The following is a 15,358-nucleotide window of genomic DNA, read 5'->3' on the forward strand; positions in this document are numbered from 1 at the left end:
TCAATGGATAGAATCATGGACTACAGCTACTACCATACTCCTTTGGGATGTACGTTTAAAATCAGGACTGGCCAAAAAGTCTCCCTCCTGGAATGGGTAACTTGGCAGTTCTGCTAGCACAGGGACTTTAACATGTAAACTGCTTTGGTTGTACCACAGAAAGGTGGTATATCAAATCCATGACCCAAGATAAGAAGAAGCTAAGCTAAGTAATTGATCCATTTTATATGTGGGAAGTAGAGGAGTGTGGTAGCCGTGTTCGTCCACTCTTAAGGTTATCAATCGAAACCAAACAAAATAAAACATGGAAAAGAAAATAAGATGATACCTTTTTTATTGGACATAACTTAATACATTTCTTGATTAGCTTTCGAAGGTTGCCCTTTCCGATCTGACGAAGGGCAACCTTCGAAAGCTAATCAAGAAATGTATTAAGTTATGTCCAATAAAAAAGGTATCATCTTATTTTCTTTTCCATGTTTTATTTTGTTTGATTTCTATATGTGGGAAGAAAATGCAAATGCAAATTAAAATGTAAAATAATTACAGTGGATTGATGACGAATACATGCTCACCCTTATTTGTGCCAGGCTTAAAAGAGATTAGCCTAGTGGTTGAAGCATGATGGATCCAGTAGTAGAAGAAATACTGATAGGAGCTGGGCTTGTTATTATTGTCATTCCAGTTATAGGCATGAATACTACAGAAGAACAAAATGAGCACTAAGATTGACCAAGTTAAGTTTTAATGTCACTCTACCTCTCAGAAGTGCAAACAAGGATTACTGATAGCAAAGAGCTTGACAAGAAGCTGGAAACCGAAGGCATCAGGAAGCAAGGAAAAGGAACAGGAATCAAATGCAGGACAAAACAAGAAAAACGAACCAACAGGGAACAAGCTCAGAGGCAGAACAGAAATACCTAAGCCTGCTATGGGCTGTTCCCTGTTGGGCCAGTCAGGAAACAGGAACTAATTACCAGAAATACAAATACTAGGAATGGGCTGCCTAGAGCTAGATTCCAAAGAGGCAGAATAGCTCCGCCTGGAAAACCAGTTCCTTTTGATTCCAGGGTCAGTGGTTTGAGTCTGGCTCATGTTGAAATGTACAGACCCTAATTTCAGGTTTTTCCCTGTCACTTGGGATTAAAAACTATGGAATCCTTTTACAAAGGCGAGCTAGCTTTTTTACCATGTGCTAAATGCTAGAGATGCCCATATATTCTGTTTTAATGCCCCCCCTTTTAGACCCCTTCTTGACCCCTCTACACGGAGGGGTAAAGAGCGTTAGTTCATCCAAAAGGGTTTGAATTGTTTCCCTGACCTCCAGGGTTACCCAGTCCCATGGGGGTCTGTTCTGGGGAGGCATCAGAAGGCGGAGTTCACACCTTATTCCCATGACCACAGCTTTCTGTCTAATAGGGTCTAAGGAGATCTTTGGCCATTTATGTTCCCACATATATTCTATTAAAAGCCAACCCAAATTGGTTCAGAGACTGAGTGTTATTTGTGTGTGGATTACCTTGCAGAACAAATGACAGGTAAAGAATGAATTAGAAATAAAGACAGAGATAGTTGCCAGAAATAAAGTGTTTATTCTTACCAAAATCAAATCTTCAATTTGGTACATTCATCAGACAGATCCTAGGTTCAACTGCACAGAGTTCTGGCTCTGAGGATGTGTTGGGGAAAGTTCCAACGATCTGCCAAAATCTCTTCTCTTTTATAGGCACAGGTCTGCATGCAAGTCAATGGCAAGACCCCTGGTTTTTTTCCCTTAATATTGCCCAACCTCTGATTCATACTTTCCTTTCCGGCAGATGTCCATCTGTACCCTCTTCTTTCCGTTTTAGCTATTGCAAGATTTCCGTTATTGTCAACAACATGTTTTTTCTTATTACAAAAATATCTGCACCTGATTATGACATTTCCGCTTTTGTCAACACTTGTTTTTCTCCCTCTTGATACAAAAATATCTCAATACTAGCATTTCAGTTTCATATCATCTTTCATATCATCTTATGATCTGAGTGCCAATCTCACAGACTTCATTTTAAAAACCAAACTTCATCCATTTTTGTCCATTATTTCTACATCTTAGGTGTTATGTTCAATTTAACAGTTCTATCAGATTTTGTTAAGACCCATCATGCAGGCCTGCTTTTGCAGGTTCCCATCTATAAGGCCATTGGTGGGCTTTCAGGCCTAGTCAGGGCTGCTCAGCTGGCCAAAGCCCAGTAACTTGGCCCACCACCATTCCAGTGGATAGGCCTCAAGCTACAACACATATTAACATTCCCCTCTTCATCCTATCCCATAGGGTGACACCAGGGTTAACGTACCATGGTACCATCCATTCCAGAAGGTATCCTATTAAATTATAGAATCGAATGAGTCTAATTGAAAGCTGGTATAGTCTGATTTGTTTGAATCAAAGTGATAACATAGGCACTACTTCGGTAACATACTATAACTACAACAATAATATTTCTAAACCTATTAATATGCAGGTTCAATCTTACTCTTACATATATGGAGATATATATATTAATAACAATCAAAAAAAGCGCCACCTCCTCCAATGAGAATTTTATTTTGTCCAAATGATGTCATTAATTTAGACCTTCTTGGTTATGCTCTTAAATATTCTATTGTATTAAATATTTTTGCAGGCTCATCTTTTCCAGAACCTACATGGCACTTTACGTATGAGCTCTCTGTTACAACAGACAGCGACCGTGATTCCAGAAGATACTTCCATCACCTGGACTAGTTATGAGTTTTAAATTTCTGCACATTAGTCTTCTGCTTTGACTATGACTGTTTCCTACGCTACCCTTCTTTCTGAATCATCTAACTCGTAAGTCCTGCTGGCCTCCTGCAGCTGAGGGCCCAACCCTTGGTGAATGTTAGTCATCGCAGGTGAAGATTCCATACCTATTGGCGATAGATTTCAATGCATTGCCCGTGCCTTTTGACTATTTTTGTGCACCATATTCCTGACCCTCCATACCTCAATAACTTGAACAATCAACATCGTCTCTAAATTTTAATTTTTATTGTTTTTTTGGTACCCTTTTCTTTGTTCCATATACTTAACTATTGTTATTTGATCATCTCTTCGTAGTAATTACCAATCTGTCTTGCACACTATGCAAGCCAGAAGTGGGGATACATTCTGCAAATCCCAATTCCTAGTATTAAGACTGTCACTTCTACTGATTCCTTGCCCAAGTTGCTGTGAAAATCCAGCCCTGTTAGATCTTCCAGATCTCCGTCCAGATTTTTCTGCGCTTCCACCGCCTCAACCATGATCGATGAAAGAGGATTAAGAACTGATACTTCACTTGAGATTTACAGTTGCTGTTTATGGACATTATAGACTCATATTTTGTTTTATTTTCAGTTTAGCAGTAATCCTGTCTATATATTGAAAAGGTTTTATTTTTATTTTCCTATTATTTCCTTTATTGTTCTAAATGTTTTTCTAAGAGTTTCCCCGTTATTTCTGTTTATGTAATTTAAATTGAAGTTGATATTGCTCAGATACAAGGGTAACATCAAACCCTAATACTGGCTATGATATCATAATGTAGGTGTAAACTCTGTTAGTATCAACCAGTTATGCAATTGTTTAACTCTGGTATAGGCTTACTTAAGCTGCATATCTTTCTGTAGGTTTGACTAAGCTCCAAGTGGGGTAAAGGATATATGAAATGCTTCCCATACTTCCAGGTCATTATGCATATGTCAAGATCCATGCATGACCTTTGTTAATATACATTTTCCTAGGATTGACCATTTTTGCTGTATGAGGCAACCTCATACTTGCTATCCACTTTTTAGTGCTCATTATTGGATGCTAATGATGAGTAATGGTAAGGTCCAGGAATTCCGACCTGTTTAAGGATTCTGAATACATACAACCTAAAACAGCCTGCAATCAGAGTACTAACCATATATTTGTTGAGCCCATAACAATGCTTACTCAAAACCACTATTCCTTCCCAAGACCACTGAGATAGATACATTAGATTATCTCCCCATGCACTATGCAACAGATACAATAGAAGCCATAGAAAGACCTGAAAGTGTTTATTAGTACGATCCACCTGAAATTGCTATTACCCACATACCGATACTTCATGAGATTTTGTAGATGAACTCATGAATTTGTCCCATTCATAAAACCTTTCTCACTACAGGTTTGAGTAAGTCTCAAGAGAGATGACATCAGGATTAAGGCCCAAGGGATTAGGTAATATAAAGGGAATTCCATATGCCCAAATAATATATAACCTGAGAATGAAGTTTCCTGTCTTGCACCATACCTTCTAGCAATTTGTAAGACCAAAACTCCCCCTCTCGTTTGATAGCTTGCCACCTTGGATGATGACAAGCTTGACGAGCTTTGTGTCACCCCTCCCCAGAGGGGGTGACAAGTGGGGAATGTATAATTATGGTACAGCCAGAGACCCCTCCACTGGAATGGTGGAGGGCCCAGTCATAGAGCTCAGGCCATTACAGACCTTGGCTGAGTCAGAAATCTGATGGCTGACACAACTGGGAGCTTCCTGGAAAAGTATGGCCTAGTTTGTAGCCCAGATTGAGGCCTAAAAGTTAAGTCAATAGATATGGAAACAAAATGGAGGATTTCAACACAAAATGGAAGCCCGTATCTGTTACAAAGTGGAATTTTCTCTAATGTAAGTTAGAAAAACAAGTTGAGAAATAAGTGAGTCATAGCAGGTGCAAAGAAAATAGGGAACTAGCTGTTCCAGAGAGGAGGGAGACTTCCTGTGAGCAGGATTGTGGTCAGCTGGTGTGAGAAAGGAAAGGCGTAGCAAGATAGAAGCTACTTATTAGCATGAGCCAATCAGTGACAACCATGACATTAGCATAGATCCAATCAGGTATATCTACTGTCATATTATCCATATCCTGAGGGCGCCTATAAAATTCAGGGTAGTTCCTGGTTTAAGTTAGAGAGAAAAGGGTTGGCACTCTCTCTCCAAGGGAAACCAATGTGTCCAGCAGAATTGACAAATTACCTAATTGCTTTCCCTTGTAAAACCTCTAATTGGTGAAAGAAATTATAAAACATTAGCAAATAATTAACACCTGTTTGCAGCTTATTATATTCCTATAATTAATTGATTGTACATGCCTGTTGTCAATCACTGATTTGACTTATACCTTGGCAAATAAACTCCTCATTCCAAATGATGATTTGTGGGCTTCACTTAATGATCAAAGGCTGTAAGTATAAATGCATTGTATAACTTGTAATCTAAATCCAGTTTGTCATAAGGCTGGTATCTTTTCCTTAGACCTAACGTCTCCCTTAGAGGCAATAACTCCTTGAGTACCCCAGTACTAGTGCTATTTAGAGATGGAGTCAGATTTAAGGTCACTCCAGCCTTCTTGGGGGGCTCGGGACCCCCCAATTCTCAACAATTCCTATATATCACATAACTTCAATTATGCATCTTGATTACTCAGTCTGTGCTGCCACAGATGATGGACCTATCTCTTTGGGGAGGAATCCTTGACACAGCCGAACGGCGAAACATGATGTCATGTCGGACAGAGTAAACCCCCTGGAGTGGATACATTAAAGCTAAGTGAAAGCTAGTATTACCTAGCAAAGTTTGGGACAGCAGTTACCCTATTAAAATCACTAAAAAATATAAGACACTCATATAACAAATTATTTATAACTAAAAGAGGACCGGTGACGATAGGAAAATAGTCGCTTGAACTCCGTTTGACTAAGGTCTTCAAGATGCAAAATTGAAGTTATATGATATATAAGTGTTTTCTATGTATGATATTTAGCTATAATCTTCACTTATATAGAACACTGGAGCTAGTAGGATAGTTCACTGACAGAAATTCCTATAGGCATTTCTAGCATTTAGCGCACACTAAAAACATTACCTGCACCTTTGTAAAAGATCCCCTTAATGAAACAACATCAGACAAATGTATATCCCTGAATACTATTTTAAGCAATCTTGCAAAAGGACAAATATCTTCTTTTATGAATGTATGCTTGATTGCATTAACTTTTTCTTTATTGTTGTGGATTCAGGCATGTCTTTCCATTCTCCATTTTTTCATGTTAATGGAATGAAGCCTTCACTTTTCTGCCTTTTAAAGGCTGGGTTGGGCGATTATTACTCAGGATTGGATGAGCCTTTTGTCTTGCACCAGAAGCCCGGAGACTACGGAATTTAGCCAGCTAAAAGAAAAAAAAAAAGAGAGAAAAACAATTGCTTACATTGTGCCACTACTAACAGTAACAATATCAGGCTTATTTTCGAAAGTGATTGCCGGCGATCTTCTGACATAAATCGGGAGATGGCCAGCGATCTCTCAAAAGCGGCAAATTCGGTATAATCGAAAGTGGCTTTTTTGACACCATCGCCGCTTTCCCGTCGCAGCATTGGCGAAAGTTCAAGGGGGCGTGTCAGCGGCATAGTGAAGGCAGGACATGGGCAGGCATGGGCGTGGCTACCAGATGGCTGGCTTTCGCGGATAATGGGAAAAAGAAAGCTGCGTTAAACAGTATTTCGCTGGGTTTACTTGGTCCTTTTATTTTCACGACCAAGCCTCAAAAAGGTGCCCCAACTGACCAGATGACTACCGGAGGGAATGGGGGATGACCTCCCCGTAGTCCCCCTCCCCCCCGTAGTCCCCCCGTAGTGGTCACCAACCCCCTCCCACACTAACAAAATAAAAATAAAAACTTTTTTTACCAGCCTGTATGACAGCCTCAAATGTCATACCCAGCTCCCTGACAGCAGTATGCAGGTCCCTGGAGCAGTTTTTAATGAGTGCAGTGCACTTCAGGCAGGCAGACCCAGGTCCATCCCCCCCCCCCTACCTGTTACACTTGTGGTGCTAAGTGCTGAGCCCTCCAAACCCCCCAAAACCCACTTTACCCACATGTAGGTGCCCCCCTTCACCCATAAGGGCTATGGTAATGGTGTAGAGTTGTGGGGAGTGGGTTTGGGGGGGATTTGGAGGGCTCAGCACCCAAGGTAAGGGAGCTATGCACCTGGGAGCTATTTGTGTATTTTAAAACATTTTTAGAAGTGCCCCCTAGGGTGCCTGGTTGGTGTCCTGGCATGTCAGGGGGACCAGTGCACTACAAATGCTGGCTCCTTCCATCACCAAATGCCTTGGATTTGGCCGGGGTTGAGATGGCCGGCATTTTTTTCCATTATCGCTGAAAAACAAAACCGACCATCTCAAACCCGGCAAACTCTGGCATTTGGCCGGGCTAAACTGGCCATCTTTTTCGATAATACGGTTCCGGCCAGCTGTTGCGCCGCCGCCAAAATAGATCACCAGTGATCTATTTCACCGGCGACGTTCGATTATGCCCCTCCACATGACCATCATTGGAAAAAAAGGCAACTAAAGTAGCAGATCCAAAATGCTGAGACTGGCCAATTTTTCATGTCTTGGGCCCATAAACACTCTGTAAATGTTGCATGTTTGAACTTGTGTTAACTTTTTTTTCACATAGAAGGATGAGATTTGAACCACTGTATTACAAATTGCTCTAACAAAATCCATTAAAACCTCATTTGTTTGTGGAGACTTTAATCACTTTCCCAGAGATGGTCATATATATTACATTAATTTATGACAGATCTAAGTTCCTTATTCTAACAGTTCAACACCTAAATCTGGAAGAGCAAAGGTGTGCCTTATCTGAGTATTTAAATGAGACTAGAACCAGCAGTGAGGCGTGGTCAGGGGAATGAATTGTTTCCAGCACTGGGCATCTCATTTAGGAACTTTAAGTCAATAGCTTTCCTAAATTTAAGTGCCTCAGTTTTAGGTTCCCAAACATAGGGGCCCTTTTACTAAGGCACGCCCAAAAGTGGCCTGTGCTGGTGCAGGCTCGTGTTTTGGACATGTGCTGGTCAATTTCCTCGGCACGCCTGGAAAAAAGCCCGGAAAATGGACGTGTGGCAAAATGAAAACCAGTGCGCGTCCAGTTTTGGCCTGAGACCTTACCGCCACCCACTGACTTAGCGGTAAGGTCTCATGTGCTAATTAGGCGGTAAGCATCCAATGCGTGTCGATTGCCCATTATCGCTGAGTAAGCGCCACAGGATAGAAAATAGAAAATATTTTCTACCCCATGTTTTGGGCGCATGCCAAAAATAGAATTACCGCCTGGGGCACGCGGTCACTGGGTGGTAGTGCCGATTTGACACACATTGGATGTGCATAGGCGCCTTTGTGAAAGGGCCCCTTAGCTAGGTGTTCTTATAGCTAAATGTTTAGGTCTCTATAAACTGACTGAATTAAGGCTCCCAAATTTCAGCAGTCAACCCTCTTTGAAAACTGGGCTGTACAGTCTGTTTATGCTTGGAGAAATGCCTTGAGGTTGGTTAGTGATAAAGGTCACATTGTGTGACCTAGTTTCTTCACCTGAACTTTGACCAAGCAGCACAGTATATAGTAATGTATTTGGAAAGTTTTATAAATTCTTAACAGAGTTATATTTCAGCCAGTATGTTGATTATTCTAATCTGATTTAGAGCTCATTAGTACACCAGAGGGCTGATCAAAACTCTGGTGCTATTCTGACTAGCGTCATCAGTGGCGTACCAAGGGGGGGGGTGGGGGCGGTCCACCCCGGGTGCATGCCGCTGGGGGGATGCCGTGCGCCTGTCGGCTACGCTTGTTCCGTGCTCCCTCTGCCCCGGAACAGGTTACTTCCTGTTCCAGGGCAGAGGGAGCATGGAATGAGCGAAGCTGACAGGCGCGCAGCACCCCTCCAGCAGGTAAAAATGCACCCGTGGGGGGTGTCCTTTCGCCAAGGGGGGGTTGCACTGCACCCGGGGGGGGGGGGGGGCATTGGCGATCCACCCCGGGTGTCAGCCACCCTAGGAACGCCACTGAGCATCATAAAAATTCCACTGGAACAGCGCAAAAGAACAACACCCTAATGCTCAAAGCTAATGAGATGCAAATATAGGTGAGCTCATAGCGTTGAGTATTAGGGAGTTCGGTGGAATGATTGTGCTTTGGCGCAGGAGGATTGTGCGCTTGGCGCATGCACAGAAGAGTTTAGTGGTAAGCTCAGCTTCTCTGCGCATGCGCCTAGTAAAACCCGAATGTGAAGTATACATTGACGTTTGTTTTCTGCATAATAAATATAAGCATTTTTCATTTTTATTACTGGATGCTTATATTTGGATGCAAGTAACAGATGCCAATGTGTGTGCTTCGGTTTTTTTTTAAAGCATGGCCACTTTAAATTTAGAACTCAACTAGATAATGTATGTAGGGGTGAGATATCTAGATCGGTCAGATGAGTGTCACAAAAATGGCTTAGGTACTCAAACAATGTTTATTTTTATTTAGGTAAGTACTCTTAAGAGGAAAAGGCCTCTAGAAACCCCGTGACTGCTGAAAAAGTCTATAAGGGGTTGGACTTCCTCATCAACGGTCAAAAACCTCTCTATCTTTACATTGGCTAAACAAGAACTCAATAGAAAATCATTTAGCTCAATGAATAGTGATTTTCTATTGAGTTCTTGTTTAGCCAATGTAAAGATAGAGAGGTTTTTGGCCGATGATGAGGAAGTCCAACCCCTTATAGACTTTTTCAGCTGTCACGGGGTTTCTCGAGGCCTTTTCCTCTTAAGAGTACTTACCTAAATAAAAATAAACATTGTTTGAGTACCTAAGCCATTTTTTGACACTTTAAATTTAGATACAGGACAAGAACGCCAATGTGTGCTTCACGTTCGGGTCTGCTGTTTTTCACATCCTGCGCTCAAGGGCTTGCACGAGCTTCCTTCTGCTTCCAAAAGCAATCGGAACTGGTAGATTTTGCAGAAAGAATCATGAGAGAAGCATGAGAATCATGGGAAATCCTCTCTTCCAACACCCTAACGCCTGCTTGGACCTGGTGTTATATTTTTTACAGCGGTCAGGCACCTTTGTTTTGGGTGCTCTTTTCTGATCATTGAAGAGGAATACAAAATAACCACATTAAATGAGCTTGTCTACATTTGCATGCTATCAGCACTAAGGCCTGGTGTGCTCGCTGTTTGCTGTGCTAGACCCCTCTGATCATTTTGCGCTGGTAAATGCGGGCGCTAATGGCCTCTAGCGCTCGCGTTTACTTTTGATCATCGGCACCCAGGAGTCCCTATTTTTGTCTAGACAGGAGAGCAAAGTCATGGAAGGTTTGAAACAGTTACTGCATGGTACCTGCCGGGAGCTCACAGGAACAGGATCCTTGAAGATAATCCACGCAACACATTCATGACAGGGGGGATGAGTTTGGGAGCCATGATAAGTCCAGTAATCATGGGATGCCGGAAACAGAGTAGAGGGGTCAAAATCGGTAAATTGAGCTTGTTTACCCTTAAAAGAAAAGTATATAAATATATATCATAAATGTCTGATAATGTGGGAAATATAATCATGTTCTCAGTCTTACTAGTGCAATAATATTTAGAATTACTAGATAATAATAGAAAATTATTTCAAACTTAGTTATCAATGAGGGATATGTTTCAAAAGAATTTCTCCTATTCTGTACTCAAGACAAAACTCTTTCAGGGAACCCAGCATTTATGATTAATAAAAGTGACTTTCCTTTCTCCACAGTAGACCAAATTCTATGTATGCACTGAAAAATTGGTGCTGAAAAAAATGAGCGCTAAGCGCTATTTTTTAATGGTGCTCCGAGTTGGGCACCTATTAGAGGATTGCGCCTAGCTCCAGGATCTGCCCCTAACCTTTAGGTGCGAGGATTTACACCTAAATTAGGCACGGATCTGGCATATTTTGTAACAGTATGTGCAGACTCCTGGAAAGCCCATGACCTGCACATGCCCCTCCCATGACCACGCCCCCTTTTCATAGCCGACCACAAGAATTTACGCACATTTCTTCATAGAATAGTGCCCACCAAGGTGTATGCGTAAATTCTAATTATTGCCAATTAGTGCCAATAAGCACCCAATTATCAGTGCTAATTTGTTCATTACAGAATTAAATTGTACGCACAAATTGAGCATGCACCCAAAATTGCACACACAATTTTATGCGCCATATGTAGAATTCGGGGGAATATGCTGTAAATATCTATATCAGCACATTTGGGTCTGCACTATTGGGTCAATATTCAGCTGGTGATGTTCTGCAAAGGTAGCTACAACCCATGAATACCAGAAGCTGGACTCTTGGAAACAGGAAACATTAACGCAAAGGTAGTTAATGCAGCTTGTGAGTAGCAAGGATTAGAAAGAGAGAGAGGTGTAACCTAGACTGGAATCCCTGGAGTTGGAATATGCATGAGAGAGATTTGCATACCAAGGAGGCAGTGTATGCAAATCAATTTATGAATATTCACTCTGGATATCCTGAAAACCTGACTGGTTGGGGTTCCCTCAGGAGAGGCTTGGGAATTACTGTCTTAGGGTCACAGCAGTTATAAAGTGTTTCAGATTGCATAGAAGTGGACTGTTCTCATCTGACACTTAACTGGTGAAAAAAAAAGCTATTCATTCTCTGCCCAAAAAAGCAGGAGGAATCTGCTGAGAGCCAGGACTCCCCCCCCCCCCCCCCCCGAAATGCAATCTTGCGTCTCCCGTGCTGCTACATGCAGAATCTGCCAAATTTGTCTGTGTCTCCCTCCCTCCCTGTCTCTTTCTGGGGAGGGATGTCTCTCTTTGTGTGCATGTATGAAAGTATGTGTAGCTTTTTTCCCCACACACAGCTTTCATACACACACAAAGCTGCCCTCCAGCCCTCGAGAGGAGAAGATGGAGCCACAATGGAAGGAGAAAGGTGAAACGGACAGGAGTGGCAGAGGACCTGGGAGTGGCTGGAGGTGACGCTGGCAGGCCTGAGTGAGCCGGAGTACCTGTAACAATGAAGAACTGCAAAGGACTGACAGCTCCTGACCTCCCATTAAAATTTCCACGTAAAAGATAGGGTTTGCTTCTTTGCATCACTTAGAAAATGGCTGTGCATTACTCTGAATGCATAGTAGCATACTAATCAGCTCATTAAAATAATTTTGCATTCAATTCTCGTTGGCTGCTACTGCGACTGGAAACGAACCGGCAGAACCACTTTATGCATGCCTTGCTGAATTCTGTGCTCACTAAACCAGCTAGAACCGGTCAAAAACACACGTTGCTTGCCTGGTAAATTTTGTGCATTCGGCCCTCAGTAATTTTTTTTTTTTATTCCAGAACAACTTAGAGCTTTCTTGGACTTGAAAAAATTATCATCTAGATGATTGAGGTGATACTGCAATTGGTGTGGTAATCATGTGAAGCTTTCTGTAATTATGTTTTTTTCTTCTTTATGATCTCCTTTCTTCCTTTTCTACTCCCTCCAATGCTTTTATTGTGGTCTGAGGAAGGGTGATTTATTTCATTTTGTTTAGACTATGCACTAATTATTCTGTGATATGTTCCTATCTCTCTCTTGCTCTAACCAAGTTTATACTTGTATTTATTGTTACTAATATGATAAAAATAAAGTTTAAAACATGATTTTCCTGGGGTATCTCAGGGTGCTCTGGCAGTGAGACTCATATCAGATTATTCTCTAAAAATTGCTTCTACATGCTAAACTTCAGCAACAATAGGAGTAGCCTAATGATTAGTGCAGTGGGCTGAAAACTTAACTGGGTTCAAGTCCCACTGCAGCTCCTTGTGATTCTGGGCAAGTCACTTAACCCTCTGTTGCTCCAATTACAAAAGCTTAGGGGCCCTTTTACTAAGCTGCAGTAAAAGGGGCCCTGTGTTAGCGGCAGCAGCCATTTTCGCTACACGCCAGGGACCTTTTACCACAGTGGGTAAAAAGGCCGAAAAAGAAATGGCTCTGCGGTAAGTTCACACTTGCCATGTGGCCATTTCGGGGGGGGAACACCATTGAGGTGACAGTAAGGGCTCCCATACCAACCAGGCAGTGTGTATCGCTGCCCAATTACTTCTGGGTAACCCCCTGTGGAAATATTTTTTAAATATTTTCTCTAGTGCTGAAAATGGTGCTTACTGGGGGTTTAACTACTGCTGACACCTGTGTTAGGCCAGCGGTAGTTCCGGGTTGCCGCGTAGCAAGCAAGTTGCCACACGGCAACCCTTTAGTAAAAGGGACCCTTAGATTGTGAACGCACTAGGGACAGAGAAAGCACCTGCACAGAATAAAATCACAGAAAGGCAATACATCAAATCCATGACTTCCCTCTTACAAATCAAGAATGACCATAACCTAACACAGTGATACCCATGCCAAAGTAGACTTCTTAGCTAGGTGGAGATAGCTTTTATTTTTGGACTTTAAGATATTTGAAGATGAGCCAATGACTTAATTTCTTTGCTTTGAGAATTCCACACTTCCACAAGCTTATGAAATAACTAATACTCACCTTCGTTTTAATGGAATCCAATACATCAATGACTTTCTGCAAATTAGGGTTGTCAGCACCAATCTATATATGAGAAAGCATGTAGAAGAGTAAATTGCTAATTATTCCAGTTAGAATTAATCTTTATTGCTTAACAAAATAAGCACATATGGTTTGATACTGAAATGCCCACTGATAGTGGGTTTTTAAAAACTCTCATTGTGACATTTAAATAGCTTATTCAGTGCCACTATTCAGATAGTGAGCAGATCTGAATATACTTGGAGATTGGTGTCTGCCACTGGCTGTATGGATAGTGTTGATATTAAGACAGACTTCTTACTGGCCTAAATTAATCCATATAGCTATGTGGATAACGTCTGAATATCTCCACCTATCCGTAGAGTTAGGCAGAACAAACAAGCACCAACCTCAATCTGCCCCAGATACTGCCACTAAAAACTGGCAGCTAGGACACTCATCCATACAGCAGCTATTGCCAAACAGAAAAGTGCTTTTGAATATCCGTCCCATACTTTATTTACAAATGCACAGTATTTGAATATTTCAACTAATTAAACACACTTCTGGATATGCAATAAGCCACTTTTGATCACATATCATTTCTGTTTCCTAATCTTTTTAAATTATGAACTACAATTTTTAAATCTTTACATGCTCAATCACCAGCCGCTGCCACCACTGCTGAGTGGTTGTGGCAGATATTCCTGTAATTTGTGTAACATCATAAGAATTTCAACAGTAGTTTGTACTGTATTGAATTCTCTATGCTGTGCACAGGTCAGCAGTCCACTGAAAGTTAATGCTTCGATTGCTGGCCTATGGTCGCCCTATCTGTCAATAGGAAGAGGGTGTGTGCCAGTGGCTTAGCCAAGTGGGCCGCCAGGGGAGCGGCCGCTCCCCCAAACGGAGTTCTGTTGGCGCCTATTTTTCTCATCAAGTTGCACTGAAATTGTGCGCCAGTGGAACTCCGCTCTCTCTCTCCCCCGCACCATCAACCTGGCTCCTCTTCTGGTGTGTACAATTTATTCCAGCAATCATCTCTAAGCCTTCTACCACTCAGTAGATAGACAGCTTGGAGTCAATTTTTGCTGTGGCCTTTCTGTAAACCTGTTGTTTTTTCTCCTCTATTTGTACCTGCTAGGAAATCACATGTTCCCACTAGAAGTTTCCAGAGAGGTATAGAACTAAGAGGAACAGTGTAGAAGCCTCTGGAAACTGAAGGAAGAATAGGTGGCAGCAGTGACCTCCTCACAATCAGGGGCATTTTCGAAAGACAAGGGTGCCCATCTTCCGACTCAAATCGGGAGATGGACGTCCTTCTTTCAGGGTCGCCCAAATCGGCATAATCGAAAGCTGATTTTGGGCATCCTCAACTGCTTTCCATCGCGGGGACGACCAAAGTTCATGGGGGAGTGTCGGCAGTGTACCGAAGGTGGAACGGGGGGGGGGGGGGGGGGGGTGTGCTTAACACATGGGCGTCCTCAGCCGATAATGGAAAAAAGAAGGGCGTCCCTGACGAGCATTTGGCCGACTTTACTTGGTCCCTTTTTTTCAGGACCATGTCTCAAAAAGGTGCCCGAACTGACCAGATGACCACCAGAGGGAATCGGGGATGACCTCCCCTTACTCCCCCAGTAGTCACCAACCCCCTCCCACCCAAAACAAAATTTTTAAACATTTTTTGCCAGCCTCAAATGTCATACCCAGCTCCATGATAGCAGTATGCAGGTCCCTGGAACAGTTTTTAGTGGGCACTGCAGTACATTTCAGGCAGGCGGACCCAGGCCCACCCACCCCCCCACCTGTTACACTTGTGGTGGTAAATGTGAACCCTCCAAAACACACCCGAAACCCACTATACCCACATGTAGGTGCCCCCCTTCATCCCTAAGCGCTATGGTAGTGGTGTACTGTTGTGGGGAGTGGGTT

At 42.3% G+C, this 15,358-nt stretch overlaps 1 protein-coding gene across 1 annotated transcript in view; it reads right to left on the reverse strand.

Moving 5' to 3' along the window:
* Positions 1-6,072: 6,072 nt before the first annotated feature.
* LOC115478641 (carbonic anhydrase 1-like) overlaps positions 6,073-15,358 on the reverse strand; it is a 39,075-nt gene continuing 29,789 nt past the window's right edge. The window contains exons 5-7 of the mRNA XM_030216137.1: positions 13,427-13,489; positions 10,246-10,401; positions 6,073-6,241 (exon numbers count right to left, since the gene is read on the reverse strand). Of these exons, the coding sequence (XP_030071997.1) occupies positions 6,122-6,241; positions 10,246-10,401; positions 13,427-13,489 (339 nt within the window). The 3' untranslated portion in view covers positions 6,073-6,121. The remainder of the gene's footprint in view (positions 6,242-10,245; positions 10,402-13,426; positions 13,490-15,358) is intronic.

The sequence above is a fragment of the Microcaecilia unicolor genome, chromosome 1 (genome assembly GCF_901765095.1).
Source record: "Microcaecilia unicolor chromosome 1, aMicUni1.1, whole genome shotgun sequence".
Classification (NCBI taxonomy): Eukaryota; Metazoa; Chordata; class Amphibia; order Gymnophiona; family Siphonopidae; genus Microcaecilia; species Microcaecilia unicolor.